Raw genomic sequence first — 21,838 nt, 5'->3', positions numbered from 1 at the left:
CGCAGAAACGTCCGATTGTGCCTTGGACTGGAGAGTTCCCTAACACAATTGATCTCTTGAAACCTGATGTACCCCTCATTACATTAGAGCCAGTCTCAATACCAGAAACTTGGCTGTTTGTGCTACATTCCCCTGAGAATCCATCACCCCTACATTTTCCAAAACAGCATACTTGTTTGAAATAGGGATAGCCACAGAAGACTGATGCACAATCTGCCTACCTTTCTTACCTTTCCTGGAGTTAACCCATCTTTGTGACTGTATCTATGACTTTTCTCCCTTTCTTTAACTGCCATCCATCACACCCTTTGGTTTTGTAAATTCCTCTAAATTGCCGCTGATTCTTGCTCTAACCGTTCCATTCGATCTGATAGGATTCACAACCAATGGCATTTATTGCAGAGATAATCCTCAGTAACAAGTAAACGCTCCCTAAACTCCCACATCTAACAAGACGAGCATATCACTCTACTAAGGACCATTTTTTGCTTCTTCCAATCTGCAGACCCAGTAAATAGCACCGTCTTATTCCTCTACAAAACACTGCTCCAGGCTAACTTCATACTATGGCTTATATTTTTAAGTTTAATCAAGAGACATATCTCAATAAAACATATAATTAAGAAAGAACTCACTCTACTCACTACTGCAGACTTACAGCAAGGCCCCACGGCCACACTTAAAACTATTCACTTACCTGTCTCTGTGCTGTGACCTCTCCTAAACCGGTTCCTCCAAGATCAGTTGTGAATTTCACTGTTTGTTAATTTTCACAGATGCACTCTGATGTCCAACGATACATTAATTCAACAGCAAAGGCAGTAACTGCACAGGTTTGCTACTGTGTTAGCAGTGTGGGTTTCTTTCTCTCTCTCTCTCTCCTGCACTGACCTCACCATGTGCTGCCTTTGTCTGTCCTCTCCCTTTTCAAAAGTGCTGTTGTTTTGACTTTTTTTCAAAGTTCCAAAACAATGCAACAGTATATAAAACAGTAATTGCTGCTCTTGAAATTCGAGGAAATCACCTCCAACACCTAAAATACCTCAAAAAAGGAGCAGCTTGTTTCAGCCAGAAATTTTTCCCGTCCTCCATCTTGCTCCATCCTGTACTTGGCCAAACCCTACACAGACAGATGTACTTTCAGCAGGAATTGCTCACCAATATATATATAGCAGCCCTGACAGATTTTGGGGAATAGCTTAATGGGTGCTAACAATCCAAATGTCCGCATTCACCTCTTGGCCTGGATGGAATGTCGGTGGGCCATTAGTCTATGGGGCCACAGCAGTTTTCAGGCTTAAAAGTTGTAAGGGTGTAATTTCTTTTTTCCTCTTTCTATTAAATGTTTAGCTGAGTGATATTCATGGCAACTGGTCTGCCATGACTTGGATCAACTTTTATTATGCAATCTTCCACTCTTCACCTCACTGATGATGCAACTGGGCTCTTAGTTCCCTTCCTTGGGAAACTGTGCAGCCACATTGGCAGTATGCTCATTGCTGCTGGTACCTGCCGGCTTACCTGCCGGCTTTCCTGCCTCTGCCGCCAAATGTAAAGCTTAACTGGAGACCATTTCAGAAGCTGCAAGCCAGAAACTGGCCCTCACACTGTGGTGTTCTGGCTTTATATACAGTGCCACATAACAACAGACCTTGACTGTTCAGTGCACCTGACTGTGACAAACTGCCTGTCTCTCCCCTGCTTGCTCAGAAAAGCAGTCTATGCCACAGAGTTTGGCGGTCTGTAAGAGAGTACTGAAGTCAGTAAGTGTGTGCTAAGAAAGCAATGTGACAGATGCTGGCAGCCACCAAGTAAAACCAAAGTGAGTGAGCACGTAAAGCATGTTTAGAGCCATAAGATGCATCCTGTATAGTTGTGATTATAGAAAGAGTGGAGGAAGTCACAGCCAAATCCACCCTGTCTTTGGTCAGTGCATCAGCTTTTCTAATTATAAAGGCCACAACCAAGCAATTACCAGAAGCAGGGATTTTAGCTGATTTATCCTTCACCCCAATATAACACTCCAGTTGCTAGCCTGGCTAACCATGAACTCGGCACAGATTAGGGATCAACTTAGAGGCCAGCCTGCTGCTTTGTGTACAGGTAAAGAAAGTGACGAGAAATGATTTTAGGGAAGAAATTCCAGAAAAAGAGGCTGAAAAATTGCTCCCATCATCCAATGAAATTTTAAACACTATTGGCCCTTTATATATTACGTTGTCTGTCTTTTCTCTAATCCTCAATTCCGATGGTTAGGCAGTGGACTTCTACTGGATTGGTCCACGCACATAGATAAAATACTGAAGTGGTTTGCCATTGCTCTCTGCAGATGGCTGATTGGGAAACATCCCAGTCCTACCACCTGCCTTCAAACACATTGGAAGGATTTACCATGTTTTGGTCACGTTACATCTTCCAACAAGTCCTGGCATGGGATTCAAACTCAGAGCTTTTGACTTAGAGATAGAACCATGCTGCAAGACCTCCTTCCTATAATACACTAAAGGAATATGACTCCTTGTGATCAAGGCCACTGCATTATTGTAAGGATTGAATTACTAAGACAGCAGTAACTTAATAGTATGTAATACTTCCAAAACCAAAAGCTTTGGTGCTTCACAGAAGTTTCACAGGAAGAGGAGGCATTGAGCATTTGTAGCCAACTCAGAAATGCCTGATCATAAAGTCATATAATATAGAAACAGACCCTATGGTCCAACTCAGACATGCCAAACACATTTCCTAAACTAGTCCCACTTGCCTGTGTTTGGCCCATATTTAGAAGGATTCTAAATTAGAATTTAGAAGGATTCCTATTCATGTACCTGTCCAAATGTCTTTTGAATGTTGTCACTGTATCTGCATCTACCACTTCCTCTGGCAGTTCATTCCAAATCACCCTCTGTGTGAAAAAGTTACTCCTCTGGTCCCTTTTAAATCTTTCTCTCATCTTAAAATTATCCCCTTGAGTTCTGTCTGGTGACTTAGTTGAAGAGATTTTTAAAGGCAGAGAGAAAAATGGTTTCGAGGATGAACTTCCAGAGATGAGGCCCAGAAAACTGATAAGAGGATATTGTTCACTATTGTTGTTCTTATTGTTCACTAATAAGAGAATTGAGAAGTAGTAGAAGAATGAAAGAGGGCACTGGAGGGCAAAATTTAGAACAAGTTGGAGAGGATGGCAGGGCCTTAGTGGGAATTATTGATTAGCATTTATTAGGATTTCAAATTCAACACTGGGGTTTAGGCAGCCGGTTTAAACCAAAAAGGATAGGCGTGGAGGAGTTGGTTTGTTTCAAGATGTAGATTGAAGATCTGAGGACGAGTTGGTGTTATAGTGGGAAAGCTACATAGAAGAGCATTGAATAAGTTAAGTCTTGAGGAAAAACTAGCTTTAAGGATTCTGGAAATGGTGAAATAAGCAAATGTGGAAGTGAGCAATTATTGCAACTGTGGAAATAAGTGATATTGGAAATAGAGAAAAGAGGATTTCGAGACCTAATTCTGGGATGAACTGAACATACCTGTTGTTCAACTTGGTCCAATCCCCTTTTGAAAACAGAATTAAGAACAAAGGAGTAGATTTTTTGACTGAGGTAAAGAAAGATGGTTCAAAACACTCCATGTTAATCAGTAGAAATTCAGGTTTATCCATAAGTTAATAAATCAAAATCTTTTTGAAATACCTTTAGATTACAGTATTTTTTTCTATGATTTGGGACTGCATTCTATTATGCTGTCTGTTTTTCCAAGAAAATTAGCAATTTTGCTCATTTGTATAAAACAGGAATGTGTGGTCAGCAAAACAATAATGTGACTGTCCAGAAACTGCTGTTGAAAGCAGCAGTTGTAAATATTCAACAAATTAGATTTTAACAAAGTATCCAACCTTTACTACATGTGCACAAATTCCATTTTACTATTCTTTAAATATCTAAAATTTATATATAATACTGTTAGAATAATTGCAAAAAAATGTAAGTTGCATTGATATTCTGATTAGTAGCAGAAATGTCAGTTATTTATGTTTGTGTTTAAATTTTCGTGCAAGAGTAAAATTTGGGGCATGGGGAAGACTAAAGATTTTTTTTGCTCAGTAAATGTTATTTATTGAAGCTTTCACATTTATGACTTTAAAGAGTTTTCTCTGCTCCCTCACTATTCATCTTGGCTTTGCTGTCAAGTTCTTAGACCTTCAGCTGAGGCAGAACAAAAGACCCCTGCTGAAGCACTCTGGAGTACTTATCACTTTGAATGATGGATTTGGCTCTTGGAGCTTAACATGACTTTTTTATTATTTTGAGGTTGTGCTTTTGAAATTCTGTAGAATAGCGAATGAAGCATGTTGCTATGACGATTGGAACTTTATTCCAGGCTGTGTCAGGTATGAATAATGTGTGAACCTGTAGAAACTGATGGTAATATTCCCACTATGCTAATGTGCATTGTGCCACTCAAACAGAACTCTAGAAGTAAACTGAGTCCTGATGAACAGCAAAGACAGTAACAGTAAAGTTAAATTAGTTTCTTCTGCTTTACCACATGAAATGACTGAAGCAATATGTACTTTACTAAATGTTCACAAAAAAAAATCTTTATTTGAGAACTACAGATTGCTTACAGTTTGGGAACATAATGTTAATTAACCCCAGTGTATCTTGCTAAGAACATTTGAAGTGTGACAAAAATTATCCCTTTCCACCCTGTGTTTGCACTTCAGGAAGATTTATAAGGCTAGTGAAGTATGCATTCATACAGTATTTTGAATACTGGGAACAATGTTCTGGTAAATATTCGGTGCTAAATGCTCCTTGACCTAGTCATAGATATGAATAATGCTGTTGTGGTATAATCAAATCTAATTTGTAAGAGCTTACTCCTCTGTTTTTGCAATATCTTATGGCCCATCATTACCTTTGCTCTATTACAATAATGGCAGCATTGCTGCTTGAAAAAATTAGCTACATGTACTTAGGTGAGTTAAAGTTAACTATGTCAGAGCACCAAATAGGACATATCAGCAAACACAGCACAGCACCAATGTGGAAGACCAATCACTGCTAGTGTTTATGACACTAGTGAATTTCTATGTATATAGAGTCATAGAGCTGTACAACATGGAAACAGACCTTTTGGTCCAACTCGTCCATGCTGATCAGATATCCTAAATTGATCTAGTCCCATTTGCCAGAATTTGGCCCATAATCCTCTAAACCCTTCCTGTTCAAGTACCCATCCAGATGTCTCATAAATGTTGTAATAGTACTAGCTTCCACCACTTCCTCTGGCAGCTTGCTCCACACATGCACTACCTTTTGCGTGACAAGTTTGCCCCTTAGGTCCCTTTTAAATCTTTTACCTTTCACCTTAAGACTATGTCTTCCAATTTTGGATTCCCTACCCTGGAGTAAAGACCTTGTCTGTTTACCCTATCCATACCCCTCATGATTTTATAAACATCTGTAAGGTCACCCCTCAGCCTCCAAGGCTGCAGGGAAAACAGTCCCAGCCTATTCAGCCTCTTCCTATAGCTCAAAGCCACCAACTCTGGCAACATCATTGTAAATCTTTTCTGAATCCTTTCAAGTTTCACAACATCATTCCTATAGCAGGGAGATGAGAATTACATGTAGTATTCCAAAAGTGGCCAAACCAATGTCCTGTATAACCACAACATGACCTCTTCACTTTCCTCTTCACCTGGGACTCCGCTTTCAAGGAGCTATAAATCTGCACTCCAAGGTTTCTTTGTTCAGTAACACTCCCCAAGACCTTGCCATTAAGTCCTGCTGTGATTTGCCTTTCCAAAATGCAGCACCTCACATTTATCTAAATTAAACTCCATCTGCCAGTCTCCAGCCCATTGGCCCATCTGTTCAAGATCCCATTGTACTCTTGAGGGTAATCTTCTTGGCTGGCCACTACACCTCCAATTTTGGTGTCATCTACAAACTTACTAACCATGCCTCCTATGTTTACATCCAAATAATTTATATAAATGATAAAAAGCAATGGACCCAGCAATGATCCTTGTGGCACACCCCTGGTCACAGGCCTTCAATCTGAAAAGCAACCCTGCATCACCACTCTCTAGCTTCTACCTGGAGCCAGTTCTGTATCCAAATGGCTAGTTCTCCCTATATTCCATGTAATCTAATCTTGCTAACTAGTCTACCATGCGGAACCTTGTCAAATGCCTTACTGAAGCCCCTATAGATCACATCCACCACTCTGCCCTCATCATTTCACTTCATTACTACTTCAAAAAACTCAATTAAGTTAATAAGGCATGATTTCCCACTCTCAGAGCCATTTTGACTATCCCTGATCAGTCTTCGTCATTCCAAATACATGTAAATGCTGTTCCCCAGGATTCCCTCCAACAACTTGCTCTTCACTGATATCAGTTTCAACGGTCTCAAATTTACTATCAATGTTTTGCAAAAATGCAATCCCTTTTCTAATTTCACAGTGTAGTACTTAATGAAATTCCTTCATATTTAAATGCATTTATTTTGTGTTTGCTTAATATGGAACAAAATTTTTTGTTTGCACGATTAAACTTGATGGATCTTATTGCAGGTGGGTATATTTGCGTATGATGATTTCCACTTTTGATCGCACTTTAATGCTTGCATTTTTTGCAAACTAGCAGCTGTGAATCTGCACTGTTTAAAAAGGAGTTTATTTGTTGGATTTCTCAATTAGCACCATTTCTCACAGTAAAATCCAGCTGTTTTATCATCCATATCATACCAGTTTTATGGTACTACAATTTAGTTTTGATGTCATTTGAGATTTTTTTTACAAAGTATAAAAGTATGGAGCATTGTACTCTGCTTTATCGATGAAGAATGAAAACTTCTTTTAAATAACTTGGTGTAAAATTAATTGTTAATTTGAATTGGACCTTACGTACTTCGATGAGCCCATTTTTATGTATCACACTTGTCATGCCTTTACTGCTAGTGAAGCTAAAATAAAACCAAAATTGTTTTGTGGTGATAATGCAAAATGGCAAGAGTAAATTTGCTCATGAGAATGAAAATGAAATCAGTTGATGGATGACTATTATATGAGCTACCGACTCCCTGATGCTCACAATCAATTTCATCCCATTGCTTTATTATAAAAATATTTAAAGGAAGAAGTTTTAAGATTGTTCAATCTTTCACTAGAATTGGTGTCAAGGATTTTTTTTAAAAAGTAGGTCATGAAAGAATCACTAAATGCACTGTTATAAATTGATTTGGTGCCATTTAATTTCTTCACCTCATGTCAATGGAAGCTCCGGAGTGCAAAGATTAATTTTTGATTTTATTCTCATCTAGCATTACAGTTAATAGAAACTGTGGAAATTTCCATCCAATGAGAAATTAGTTTGCTGCCAAATCTCATTGTATTAATATTAATGTTTTCAGATTCCTTGAGAATCTTGTAGTTTTTAATGATTCCTGAAGGGTGTTAGTGGACATTAGTGTTGACAGTGGGGGTATGTTATATCTGTATAATATCTGGGACAATAATTGACATTTTTGCAAATGTTATATGGCCATCCTATTTCTTCCACTTTAACAGGAGAATTTCAATGATTCAGAGTATGGGCTTCTAAGAACATTTTGTTCTCTATTACATGCTGCTTCTCAACTATATCATTGACCATGATTGAAGTGATGTCTTTTTAATGGCTCTCAGACTGCTCAGGGAAGCACTTAAAGCAGAGGTGGAGATTACGTGACTACAGCAAGCTATCTGTGCATTAAGGGTACAATCGCATTTTTCCCTTTTCATAATAAAATAATAAAAAGTGCATGCAATATCGTTCACAGTTACAAGTTATGCAAGTTACCCTATAAACATGGTCACAAAGAAAATTAGCATTCATTAACAAAATGGTGTATAGACTCAACTTAGTTCCACATTTTTAACAGTTTTTGCAAATGTAGTCTTTCAATTATGCCAGCTTCCTAATGATATACACGTGCTGTTTGCTGTTTCTTTGATATCTACTCATTCCGAGGGTAATGTTCCTTCTTGAAGGAATATCATCCCTATGCGGAGTGCTGTTGTTGCTGATCTGTTTTTAGTGATGGGCCTGTGGGACTGATGATTGTTTGCACTCTATGCAGGGGGTAAGATCACTTCTTCCTGATCCACTGCCTGCATTGAAGGCACAATTTCTGCAGTTGTATGTGGTTGTTCATGCCTGGTTGTTAATGTTCTTTGCGTATGATCAAGTGACAAGTGCTCTATCCAGGTCCCCAGTTGTTATGTGAGCTGACTGGCTTTTCACGGCTCAGCTCTGGCGATGATTTGGCAGGTTTATCAAAATGAATTATTACTTTTTGTCATGCCATTTTGATTTAATTACTTATGCCTGTTTCTACCTCCAGCTTTATTTGTTTATTTTGCTATTGCCGGTGTATCTTGTGTTTGTTACATGAATTTTTGGACTGAACTTCGGTTGGGTTGCGTTGTGGAAGCATATGTTAGATGTGCTCAATTTCTTTATGATTTCTTTGTTGATTTTTCAGTACCTCTTCTCTCTCCCCATTTGATTGGGGACAGTGTGGAGAAAATGTATGATGCTGAATTTCCCAATCCTTTATTAAGTGGCTGCATTTTTCAATTCTTGACTCATGAATGAGAACCACTGTCACTCATCACAATGTCTAGATAGCTTAATGACTAAAATGCAGTTTCAGACCCCCCCAAATCACCTTGGTGATAGCTGATGTCAACTGGTCTAACTCCCAGTCATCAAAATAGTAGACAACAGTGTCCAGATAAATCATGTTCTGTGAAAATTAAGAAATTTACTCCAAGCTTCATCCTAGACCTTTCCAAGATGTCATTTGTCATAAGTAGCTCTTTGTGCTTGGGATGAAAACCAAGCACAACGCTGGCTGATATGGTCCTTAATTTCATTGTGCATGCTTGGACAGTAGAGTGTTTCTCTTGTCGTCTTCAAGGAGAAAGTGAGGACTGCAGATGCTGGAGATCAGAGCTGAAAATGTGTTGCTGGAAAAGCGCAGCAGGTCAGGCAGCATCCAAGGAACAGGAAAATCGACATTTCGGGCATAAGCCCTTCTTCAGGAATGAGGAAAGTGTGTCCAGCAGGCTAAGATAAAAGGTAGGGATGAGGGACTTGGGGGAGGGGCGTTGGAAATGCGATAGGTGGAAGGAGGTCAACCCCACTCCGGCCTACCACCCACACCTTGACCTCCTTCCACCTATCTCATTTCCAACGCCCTTCCCCCAAGTCCCTCCTCCCTACCTTTTATCTTAGCCTACTGGATACACTTTCCTCATTCCTGAAGAAGGGCTTATGCCCGAAACGTCGATTCTCATGTTCCTTGGATGCTGCCTGACCTGCTGCGCTTTTCCAGCAACACATTTTCAGCTCTTGTCGACTTCAGACGAGGCTCAGTTCCTTGATGATTTGCATTGTTATCTTAGGCATCTTTCTTCTCCTTCAAGAAAATTATTTTATTTACTTTGAAAACTTGGGCTCAGTTCAGCTCTGTATGCAAAATATACTCTTACAGCAACAAGTGTGTCCTTTCATCATTATTTCCAACAGCACTTGCAGAGTAGCACCTTGTGGTATAGTTTACCCGATTTGAGCAAGATGATTGTATTTCACATTCATTGTGCCTGTGTGTTGATGACTTCTACAGCATGTTTGACTGTTGCTTCTTTTTGATTCTGGAAGATTTCACATGGTCTTAGCATCCTCAACTTTCTTCAGGGGGAGGGCTATTTTTGACAGCATGCCAGCAATATTCCTCTGTTTCCCTTGCTTGTCTGTCACATCCATATATCTTTGCAAGTGAAGGGATGTTCTATGCAGACACTTTGGAGCAGATAAAACTGGTTTGAGAAAGATGCTTTGAAGTGTGATACACTTCAAACAGGTTCTCTGTAGCAACTGTCTGTCCCAAACAGGTTCTAATTAAAATTCTGACAAGCAAAGACAGTAGCTAGGGAGTCTTTCTGTCTACCTCAGTGTAGTATCATTCAGTGATTACTGTCTTGGATGCAAATGCAACTGGTTCTAATTACTGCATAAGTGTTGTGCCATGTCCTGTCTCTTTGGCATTGCACTGCAAGGTACTTCATCATTGACGTCATAGTATTTCAGCACTGGTGTTAGATTAGGTTAGATTCCCTACAGTGTGGAAACAGGCCATTTGGCCCAACAAGTCTACACCAACCCTCCAAATCAACTGAAAGCTGGTTCTTGTTTGGTGCCTCAGTACTGCATGACATGGCAGTGAGCTTGCCTAGAGTTTAACCAAAAATGACAAACTAAGCAAGCACATCATTAAATCCAAATCAAAAACCTTGATAAAATGTGGCTTTTGTCAGAGATACTAATTTTCTTACTCTCTGAATCCAATTCCACCTCTCTTTTTTTGAGTTTACTCTCTCTAAATTACACTTTCTATTCATTCTACATGCTATTTATTTCTGAAGCTTTCAACCTTTTTTTTTAAAGGAATGCACAGTTGTTTGCTCTGATGCAGAGGCCATACTACATGATCACAATTCTCTGGTTAAAAACCCCCTGAACATTTATAAACTGATAATCTTTTTTTTTGTGTTATTGATGATATGGAGTAAACTTGAAGTATTGATCCTGTGAAGGGCAGCACGGTGGCTCAGTGGTTAGCATTGCTGCCTCACAGCACCAGGGACCTGAGTTCAATTCCCGCCCTGGGCAACTGGCTGTGTGGAGTTTGCACATTCTCCCCGTGTCTGCATGGGTTTCCTTCTGGTGCTCTGGTTAGGTGAATTGGCCGTGCTAAATTGCCCGTAGTGTTAGGTGGATTAGTCCGAGTAAATGTAAGGGAGTGAGTCTGGGTAGGTTGTTCTTCAGAGGGTTGGTGTGGACTTGTTGGGCTGAGGGGCCTGTTTCCATACTGTAGGGAATCTAATCTATTGTGAAATCAACATCATCATCATCAAATCTATGTAACATAATTGTACATCCAAAAACCATTCTAATGTTTTCGCTTGTAACTTGCAATGCAATAACAGTCACCAACCCTCTGAGAAGAACTCATTGAAAAGTTAAAGGCTTAAATAAAGATGTACAGACTTTTTAAAAGTGCAAAATATTGAACAGAATAGTTGATAAATGCTTAATATAATTTAAAAAATCGCACAACACCTAGTTACAGTCCAACGGGTTAATTTGGAAGTACCAGCTTTCGGAGCTCTGCTCCTTTGTCAGGTAGTGAGTGGGGTACAAGATCTATAAATTCTTGTGCTCTGAAAGCTAGTACTTCAAAGTAAACCTGTTGGACTATAACAAAGTGTTGTGTGATTTTTAACTTTGTCCACCCCAGTCCAACACTGGCACCTCCTCATCATTAATATAGTTAAAACAGTTGCAACTCAAAAGAAACAGTTAATTAGTACCAGCATTAACCTAGTATTCAGTCTGGCAGATCAGGTCTATTGCACTCTCAGATGTCAATTTTATTTAGGAAAATAGGAACAGGAGAAGGCCATGCAGCCCATTGAACGTGCACCACCATTCAATATGATGGTGGATTGAACACTTCAATGCCTATCACTCAGACCAACCCCATAACCCTGCTTGCCATTTGTAATCAGAAATCTATCAATCTCTACTTTAAACATTCTCAAAGACTGAGCTTCCATAGATTTTTGTGGTAGCGAATTCCAAAGGTTCATAACCCTCCGAGTAAAAACCATTGCAGACCTAAATGGAAATGCTATATTTTCAAACTCTGCCCTCTGGTTCTAGACTCCCTGATCAGGTGAAACACCAACCTTTATTATTCTTTTAAGTAGTTTGTAAGTTTCAGTAAGATCATCTTTCATTCTTCAAAGCTAGAGAATGTGGGTTCAAATGTCTCTCTCCCTCTCTCTCTCTCTCTGAATCTAATTTCCCCCTCTTTCTTAAGTTTACCCAGTTCATAGGATAGAAACTTTATATCCAGAGGATTAGAGTACGAGGATGGGGAAGTTATGCTGCAGTTATACAAAACTCTGGTTAGACCCCACTTGGAGTACTGTGATCAGATCTGGGCACCACACCTTATGAAAGATATTCTGATCTTGGAGGGAGTATTGTGTAGGTTTATAAAAATGAGGGGTTAATTATGAGGAGAAATTAGGCCTGTTTTTAGATATTAGAAGGTTAAGGAGTGACCTGATTGAAGTCTTCAAGATATATCAGGAAAAGGCAGGGTAGATCAAGATAATATTTCCATTGGTTGGGAATTCTAGAACTAAACGTTAGGGCCAGACCACTCGAGAGATGTTAGAAAGCAATTCTAAACACAAAAGGTAGTAAGTGTTTGGAACTCTGTTCCACAAATGGGAGTAAATACAGGATCAGTTGTAATGTTAAGATAGATATGTTGTTTTTTATGCAATGGTATTTAGAGACAAAGGCCAAAGGCAGTTAGGTCACAGGTAAGACATGATCTGCTTGAATGGCAGAATGGGCTTGAAGAGTTGAATGGCCTACTCCTGTTCCTATAAGTCTGGTGAACCGTTGTTGCACTCCTTCTATGGAAATAATATCATTCCTGAGATAAGGAAACTAAAATTGCACACAGTACTCCAGGTGCAGTCTAACTAACTAAGCACTTATGCATTGAGGCAATATCTCACTACTTCTGTATTCAAATTCTGTTGCAATAAAGGCTGACATTCCATTAGCCTTCTGAACAGCATGCTGCATCTGCATGTTAAGTCGTCTGATTTTTCGACAAGGACACCGAGGTCCATTTGTATATCTACACTTTCCAACATCTCACCATTTAAGAAATATTCTGTACATCTGTTTGACCTATCAAAGTTGATCGCCTCACTTCTTCCACACTTTATTCAATCTGCCACGTTCTAGCCCATTCACTAAATCTGTCCAAATACTCTGGAAGCTGCTCTCCAACTTCCTCACAACAAACATTCCAACTTAGCTTTGCATCATCCACAAATTTGGAAATAATACATTTGGTAATCACCTCCAAATTGTGAACAACTGCGGCCCTAATACTGAACCCTGTGGTACCCCACTAGTCTCAGCTTCACAAAGTGAGAATGACCCATTTATTCCTAACTGGCATTTTTAAGTAAAAAAAAATCATAATTCAGGAGTCTTGTTTCAATGATTTTTATATTCAAATTTGGATTCCACTTTCCTGCAAGTTGTCCATTTTTGTCTGCCAACAACTGTGTTGTTAAAACATAAATATTAATATGGGGTGATCAATTGTTTGAACTATGCTTGCCAGCAGATAGGCTATATGCCAGTGCAATTGGGATTTTAGTGCCAAATTCTCAGTGATTTAGTTGTCTGTTTATTAAGAATTACATAGACCATGTCAAAGCCATGGTTCAAGTGCGTACTTGTCGAATATCTGTTTGTAGCTTAATTGGTCTTAGCCTTTAGTCAAAACCTGCTGAGTCAGATTTACTGTGACTTTTTTCCTCCTCACAGCGTGCAGATTAATAGCTCTGGTGTGAACAGTTTGTTGTCAGATAGGCCCATTACATAGAGTATAATGGATGTGTGAGAGTGATTTACTGTGGTAAGAAGTTCAGATGAAACTGTAAATTCCATGACTAGATGCGGATCTTGTTTTGACATCTGGTCTCCAAGAATGTCATTTTTGTGGTCAATTGTATAATATGTCTTCTTGGTGTCACGCATTAGCAGTAATCATCACTTATGATGACTTAATATGACATATAGCTTTTTTGATTCCCTAGCTGACCTATCACAAATACCTCCCACCTGCATCCACTTATCACCATTCCCCCCCCCACTCCAAAAGACCCATCCCCACCCCCCTATTTATCTCTCAGCCATTTGAGCCCTCCACATTCCTGATGAAAGGCTTATGCCCAAAACATCGACTCTTCTGTTCCTTGGATGCTGCCTGACCTGCTGTGCTTTTCCAGCACCACATTTCATGACCCTACCTGCTATATACAATATCCAGGCTTATTTCCTGTCCTGTGTTGTTAGCCATGATCACAGTTAGCCCTGTTATACCTGGGAGGATGACAGGAACGTTGTGAAAATTCCTGTTGGTTGCTATCCAGAAGCTAGCACCACCTTGGCGGAGTGTTTTGGTGCCCAATGAGTTGAGGTTAGTAAGATTTGTTTGTGATGCTCACAGCAATCAAATAGCATCCAGGATCTCACTCTGGTGCATATTTAAAGTGTGACCACTTAAGAAAGTGACAAGAAGGTTACGGAATTTTTCTCTAGTACACCCTCATAAAAAAGGAGACAAATTCTTTGAAAAAGGTGGAGAAATAGAATGCAACAAAACAAGCTTACATTGATATAATAACTTATAACATCACTTAAGAAGTGTTTTGCATGCGATGTGTCAAGTTTCAGAGTGCAGTGACAACTGAAATTTTGTCATCTGCTGCATCACAGAGATTTCTCAAGCAGTAATAAGTAAATGCCTAATTAATCAACAAAACATTTTTTTTTTAACCTCTTAATTTAAAAAAATACTGAGACATTTCAGAAAGCTTACCCAACTAAAGAAGATATTGGCAAAGTGACCAAATGTTTGATCAAATAAGTGGGTTTAAATATTAAGGTTTAATCCTTCAGTGTGCATTTGAGGGAGAATCAGTCACAGGGACAATTGTTTGCTCTTTCTCAAATAGGTTTCTTGGATCTTCAGTGTCTGCTTTGAGAGGCAGATCTTTTTTTGCTTTAAATGTCTCATCAGAATGAATAGTATCTTTGGATAATCAGTAATTCCTCATGCAGCAGGTCATACATAATTATGTGCTTAAGGCCAAAAGAGGACTAAATTAGCATTGACATTTCCCTGAACTGAAAACAAAAAAAGGTTGGAGATCAGAGCAGGTCAGGTAGTATCGACAGAGAAAGCAAGTTAACTTTTTAAGTCTAGATGACTCTCCCTGCTGCGCGCGTGCGTGCACACGCACACACAACTACCGCCATCAAAGCAGTGTATGGCTGAACAAACATCTCCCTCTGTGACTTTATGGTGTACAGTGAGCGGACAGTTCGTTTGCAATTATTTTACTTCCTTTTGTCTCTGCATATCAATCACTTTGAATAAGACGTTTCATGAATTGTACTGAATTGATTTTTTTACTATCCTCCCTCAGAAGGAATGAGTTGCATGAACAAAGAACATGGATGTGCCCACATCTGCAGAGAAACACCAAAAGGAGGAATAGCGTGTGAATGTAGACCAGGTTTTGAACTAGCCAGGAATCAGAGGGGATGTCTATGTACGTAATTTTTAAAAACAATTTCATTACCTTTAATTTTTCTGTTTCCTTATGTATTCTTTTGGAATATTGAAAACATGACAAAGAAATTTAACCTTTCCAGTTGTCCTTGGCCTGTTTGTTCTCTGATTTATGCAAAAAAGATGTTTTTATACCTGGACTCTCTAAGACTGGCGAGAACGGATAGCTTGCTATTACAAATTAATTTTGGGTATTTCCTTGGGTGGAAAACTTTGTACAATAACAGTTGCACAAGTCACTTGCACTGCATACACTTGAAATAAAAATATTAATGTTAGAGTCTTTATTCAAGAAGATGCGTTAAACAGCTTGATCAACACAAAATTAAATGAGAGCATATCATATTGAATCTGACATGCCAAAACTTTAGCATTTAATAGTTTAGTGGGTAAGTAAGCCCAATATTTTGCTTGACCTTTGTTCTTTATAAATGTAAATATGTCTGCAATAGTCATGCTGATTAACTGTTTCTTTTAGATGTGTGTAATTCTTTTTTAGTAACGTGTAATCATGGAAATGGTGGGTGCCATCATACTTGTGATGATACGGATGATGGGCCTGTATGTGGCTGCCATCAAAAGTATGCCTTGCTGTCTGATGGGAAAATCTGCATTGGTAAGTTAACTGGTGCTTTCTGCCATTTTCACTCTGAACACTTCATCCAGGTCTTGAAGTAAATGAAAGACAAATTCATTTTTGAAGAATTTTTGCTCTCACAATGCCATTCTTGTCCATTTATCCTAAAGGTTTGTCTGAATAGTGAAAGTAAAGTTGCGATAGTTCCAGAGGACCACTTTTTCTTTAGAAAGCGAAAGAGAGAGTGAGAGAGACAGCTGGTGGTGGGGTTTATTTGAGAGTAGTCACATCACAGATGAGGGGCATGGTTGAGAAAGTGAGTCCTTCATGGTGACCTCAGCCAATACACAAATTGAACTTGTACTATTGGCATCACTCAACATCCTAAGCCATCCAGCCAATTGAGATTACTGACCCCCCCTCCCCCCACCCTTTATATATCTGAGTAGATGTTTGTACATTTATAAATTCATTTAACCTTGTAATGGTATTTCAGCCAAACAAATTGTTAGCTAATTCTTGAGAAAAGGAGAAGTAAATTATTTTTCTACATTAGGACTAGATCAATGTATTAAAATTATTTTTGATAGACACAATAACTTAGCTCTCAAGTTCCCCTTATTGACAAGCTAAAGCCCCTGATCTTAATACAGTAATGGTATTTCATGTAACTGGAAGTTAATCAGTTTTTCTCTAACCATAAGTACGCTGGTTAAGGAAAGTAAAACTACTTTGTGCGATGCATTACATTTGTTGTACCCTATGTGTAAAATAATAGCATTTATTCACTGACTTTGTATTCTGGCAAATATTAACTAAAGTGATTATTGTTACATTAAGCAGCTGTACCTCTAATAAACCTCAGAGTTCTTTATAGTTTTTACATTAGTTCTTCTCATAGCATTTGGTAGCAGCAAAATTAATTAATTAATTAATAAAAACAAAATGCAAGGTAAATTTGCATTGTTTAAGGTAAAATTGTTTAAGATTTTTTAAAACATTATTCACTGAAAAATTTTACAATTAGAATTTATAAAGTTAGGGTCCCACAGAAATAACTATGTCCTACAAAATAGGACAGGCACTTATTGAATGAAAAATAATCTATTGCTCACATGGTGACAAATTGATTACAAACTTTGCAAAAGTTTTAGTTAAAGTCCAGTCCTGTATTCTCCAACCCCCAAACCCTTCTCCTCCTCCCATTTTACCTGACTATGTACCAGAGGCTGAAAATCTGACAGTCATGTGTAATTTCCATGGTGACAGTAATCTGATTGAACTTGATTCTTAAACATTTTGCTGCCTCTAAATTTAAAACAGATATGATATAAATTTGGCATAACTCTGTTTTTTACTAATGAGTTTGAAAAAGTTCAATTGTTTGGGATTCTGATTTTTCACAATGAAAAGGATAAAATTGTAAATGATGGAAAGCTGAAATAAAAGCAGCAAATGCACATCAAGTAAATCAGCATTTGTAAAGAGAAAAGACATGATTTGGTAGTTTGGATGTGGAGCAATGATCAGATGGACTTTAGTTTTCAGAACTAAAGAGGTAAATTCAGATGAATGGTATGTATAAACCAGCAATGTCTTGTCTTTCCTTTCATAAATTAATGCTGACTTGTTTGTGTGATTACAACGTGTTCTGTCATAAAGGCTAATGGTTGTAAAATATTTTTTAAAATAAGTATTTTAAACTTTAAATGACCTTCTATATTGTATCTATTTCAATGTCTAAGATTATTTAGCTTTTACTCAACAAAGGACACCGAAACAAATGCAACAGAAAGTTTGAGAATTTCCTTACTCACAAATTGATATTACTCTGTCCTATTCAAGAGGCTTACTAATTCCTTTATTCTGTGATTTCCTTTTCTCTTTTTCAAGCTGTTGTGCTCTAGTGATGATTCTGATTGCCTGTCTTATCTGCAGCCAAACTGAAACTAAAAATAAAACTACTTTTAACATAATTATCTCTATTGCAGCCATGCTTATCAGAATTTTATACAATCCTAATTTTTTTGTACATTTAGAGTACAAGAAGCTGAGACTTCTCTTAGTTGACTGGGAGACTGAGGAGAGGCACTAATTCCATCATATGGAACACAGGATTTTGCCAGTTTTCATCTAATGTAATTTGTTCTTGTTTGGATGCACTAATTAATTGCATGAAATTGAAAGACTTTTAGGTGATATTTTCATATTTTTTATTTAACTGTATAAAGGCGAATGGAAACATGCTTGTTGGAAGAAAGATTTATGGGCATTTAATTTTATCCTTGTATATTCAAGCTAACTTTCCTACAGAGAAATTTAAGAACTTGCATATATGTCTTGGAAATTGGCTGTTTTTAATCATATTAATGATTAAAAGACGATATCAAACATTTTGAAAGCATGTCAAGAAGTGGCAATTTGATTCTATTTGCTGATTATTCTGCTATGTTATTTAACAATACATTGTTTGGCTTTTTAATTTGTCTTGATCGCTTATAGACAAGCAGGCAACCAGTGCTGTAGCAAACACCACTTTAACTTTTAATCATAGTATTATTTTATGCATGCATTTTGTTTTGCGTCTTCCTTCATGTATAGTATTCTAGTTGATTACCCACTTCATTCAGTATTGGATTGCTTCTCAGCTTCTTTAATAATGAATCTCAATTGCACTTTCTGTTGCTTTTGAATGCTTTATCTTTTTGTTTCCCAGTTGTTTTTTTTTTGCATAACTTGAGTGTTTTTGACTGCCCTCATTTACAGCCTTATTCTGTCAAGAAAAGTGAAGACTAGCTGCTACATGTACTCAGGAAAATGGAACTAGTAACATAAGAAAATGTATTGCTGTAAACCACGGATAAAAAAGAAAAATGAAAGCTGAAAAAAATCAGAAAATACAGGAAATACACAATAGACTTGCAAGTGTTGGAAAGAGAAAAGTCCCAATTGCAATTTTTTTGTACATTTCCAGTACTTTCTGTTTTTAATGCTGCAAAGGCTAGTTATTTTATGCAATGTGGAAGACAAAACAATGAAGAGAAAAGCATTGTTTCACTGCCTTTCCACAACATATTTATAACATAAAACAACTTTTTCCTCTTTGGTTTGACCAATGCAATATATTTTGTGCTTACTTGTATTATAGAAAAGGCTGAGGCTGCAATTGAGAACTCTGAATACAATGCCACGTCATTAACTGATGTGGACAAACGGGTGAAACGCCGACTGCTAATGGGTAAAAATTAAAAAGCTTCTAGTGCACTAATAGTTTCTTACTTTTGCTGTCCTTATCCTTTCATTTCAAGGCTAGGTCTTAGCTGGATCCGAACATCACCACACTCACTTGGGTAGATGTGCATGGGTTTCTTTCAAATATTTAACTCTTATTGTATCAACTTCCTTGCACTCTAAAAACACATTATTAGCTTAGCATTGGATACTAACACATACATGTTTCCATTTCTTAAAGATATTTCTTGCAAATCTTAAACTGTTAGTAAATATGCTGAAAATACATTCATAAGTTAGAATGATGTCAGGATGCCCCTCACTTTCTATATGAAAAGATACATGCCAAGCAGTGCAGACTAGGAAGATCCAAGCTCCCTGAGCCTTCCCTGAGTTTTATTGTTTCAGTTATACAATATAAGTACCCATGGGCTAGGAAGGAGAAAAGAATAGACGGCGACTTGGCTGGTGAGTAGTTTACAAAAGATGTGTGGTGTTGGGTGAGGACGAATTATAGAAGAGGTTTTGGGCCCTCCATGATTAAATGTTCTGCAAGTATGTAGTATATAAGCTCAGTTTTGAGAAATGCCCACCTTAATGAAGTTTTGAAGGCCTGCAGACACTGGTGGAAGTATACTCCAATAAGAATCAATGCCTGCATGACACATGAGCAAATTTTACAGGAAATACATTCTGTTTATGTTGAATTTTTAATTTTTTATGTTTAATTAGAGTAATATACTTTAGGTTTGCAAAGTTATAGAGTTGAGATGACAACCAGATCAACTGCGATATTATTGAATGGTGGAGCAGGTTTGAATAGCTGTATGTCCTCCCACTGCTCCTAATTTCTACATATCTACGTATGAGCAAACTATTAAAGTTTAAACAGCTTATGTTTGTCATAAAATCCATATAGCATCTGTCAAATATATCTGTATACAATTTTGCCCATATACCTAATCAGGCAAATGTGTGAAGTTATTCAGTAACCCTTAGCTATTGGTGAACCTGTTATGTAAATTAAGTTTATGCTCGGAATCTTGTTATTTAACTAGTTACAGAAATTATTTAATTTTTCAACCTTTTACCAATGTCTCCTCTCTGTGCAGGACTTACTTGCCGAGATATACTTGGTTAAAGTGTATTATGCTCTCATGCTTCAGACAGCTACCGTACCTCTTTCAGCCAGACACTCCAGGTGCAAACAGTACCCAACTTCCCCCTTCCCCACATAAGTGTCATGCCACAACAGTCCAGTTGCTGTCAGAAACGCAGAGTGGAAGCATTAAATGTGAAGCTTTTCACCTTAATTATTTTGTGCATTGTGTTTCACCATTGCCATGTTATATTATGCTGTATTTATTTTCCTAGATTCTTTATAATTTTTAATATACAACAACACATCTATAATTTACCATGTAAGTGTAGCAATTATTAATACATTATGCCTTTAAAGTATACTGCTAACAAATTTACAATTCATCAAGGCTTTGCACTCATTTCAATTACAATTTGTGAGAATGCTTTTAAATCTGCAGTAGGCTGAAAGATTACAGAACGTTTAACAGATATATACATTTTAAATGTCCTAATTTAGAGTGATTTGGTCAGCAGCAGGTAACACAAGCTCTGAAATAATGAGACATTTTAGATGCAAGTCCAAGATTGCACAGTTTATTTTCTTGTGGTTATAAGTTGACAAGTAGTTTGGAAGATGATTTTATCGTCAACATTATTGCTCACTTTGCTATTGGTAGGTTGCATATACCTTCATTCAAAAAGAATCGATGATTGTATTGAAAGTTATCTAGACTGTTTGTTTGTTGTATACATCATTAAAGCCTGTAATTAGATTGCTTAAGTCACTTTGACAATGCTAGTAAAGATGGAACTGTGTGCAAAACATTTAAATACGTTAACACCCATATCTTTCTACAAAACAAACTAAACATGAGCTGAAATTTAGCAATACAGGGCAACCTCAATTATCTGAATGACGCTGGTGGGGAGTATTTTGTTTGGATAACTGATCGTTCGGAGAACTGATCACACTCCCTTTGCCCCCTCCCTCCCCCCAACCTCAAGGTACCTACTCCCTTCAGCACGATCAGGCTCTCAGTCAGGGCGCCTGGTGTCGATTGGTGGTCAGTGGCATGCAGGCAAGCTGTGTTGCAAGAAAGGGCAGAAGGAACAAACTGTTCCCGAGGACCCCAACCCACCACACCATGGGCGAGCCAGGCAATTGTCGCTTGGGCCAGTGTGGTTCCATCACCCTGACTTCTCGCAGACATCTTTTGCAATCTCTCCACCATGTGTCTGTGATGGGCAGTGTCAGGGATTCAAGTGGTGGGAAGCCAGCGCCTTGAGGTCGGGAGAGTTGCAAATGGTGCTCGATCATAGATCAGGGTGCAGGCTGAGTTGTGACTTGGTTTGAGCGATTTCCCAAGGAAGCGAATTCAAGACTTTACACCGTCTGGGTGACCTCCAGATTCGGTCTTGTTGGTGAGCAAACAGTGTGTCCGACTGGGACCTTGAGATTTTGTGCGGATTATCAGAAATTCAGATAATTGATGTTCAGATGACCAAAGTTGTTATATACTTGATTATGTCACTTTCAAGGAACCTCATGGAGGACTTCTGTGTTCTAGCGAGTGATCTCATTCTGTTTTAATACTGTTCACCTCATTGTGTGTGCAACCAATCTCTAAGAGGTCAATCTTGCCCTATGTTG

The 21,838-nt window shown here is 38.1% G+C and overlaps 1 protein-coding gene across 10 annotated transcripts in view; it reads left to right on the top strand.

Annotated features, from left to right (window-relative positions):
• The window catches only part of scube2 (signal peptide, CUB domain, EGF-like 2), a 176,472-nt gene that overhangs the window by 67,624 nt on the left and 87,010 nt on the right, over positions 1 to 21,838 (top strand). For 4 of the 10 annotated variants that reach the window (XM_043705875.1, XM_043705877.1, XM_043705876.1 and 1 more), the window contains exons 5-7: positions 15,151 to 15,276; positions 15,775 to 15,912; positions 19,022 to 19,111. In XM_043705875.1, the coding sequence (XP_043561810.1) occupies positions 15,151 to 15,276; positions 15,775 to 15,912; positions 19,022 to 19,111 (354 nt within the window). The remainder of the gene's footprint in view (positions 1 to 15,150; positions 15,277 to 15,774; positions 15,913 to 19,021; positions 19,112 to 21,838) is intronic. The other 6 variants (XM_043705878.1, XM_043705871.1, XM_043705870.1 and 3 more) reach the window with 5 other exon arrangements.

This window comes from Chiloscyllium plagiosum, chromosome 16, assembly GCF_004010195.1.
Source record: "Chiloscyllium plagiosum isolate BGI_BamShark_2017 chromosome 16, ASM401019v2, whole genome shotgun sequence".
Taxonomy (NCBI): domain Eukaryota; kingdom Metazoa; phylum Chordata; class Chondrichthyes; order Orectolobiformes; family Hemiscylliidae; genus Chiloscyllium; species Chiloscyllium plagiosum.
Note: the sequence above shows the minus strand (reverse complement) of the source record. Positions and strands in the feature narration are given on the sequence as shown.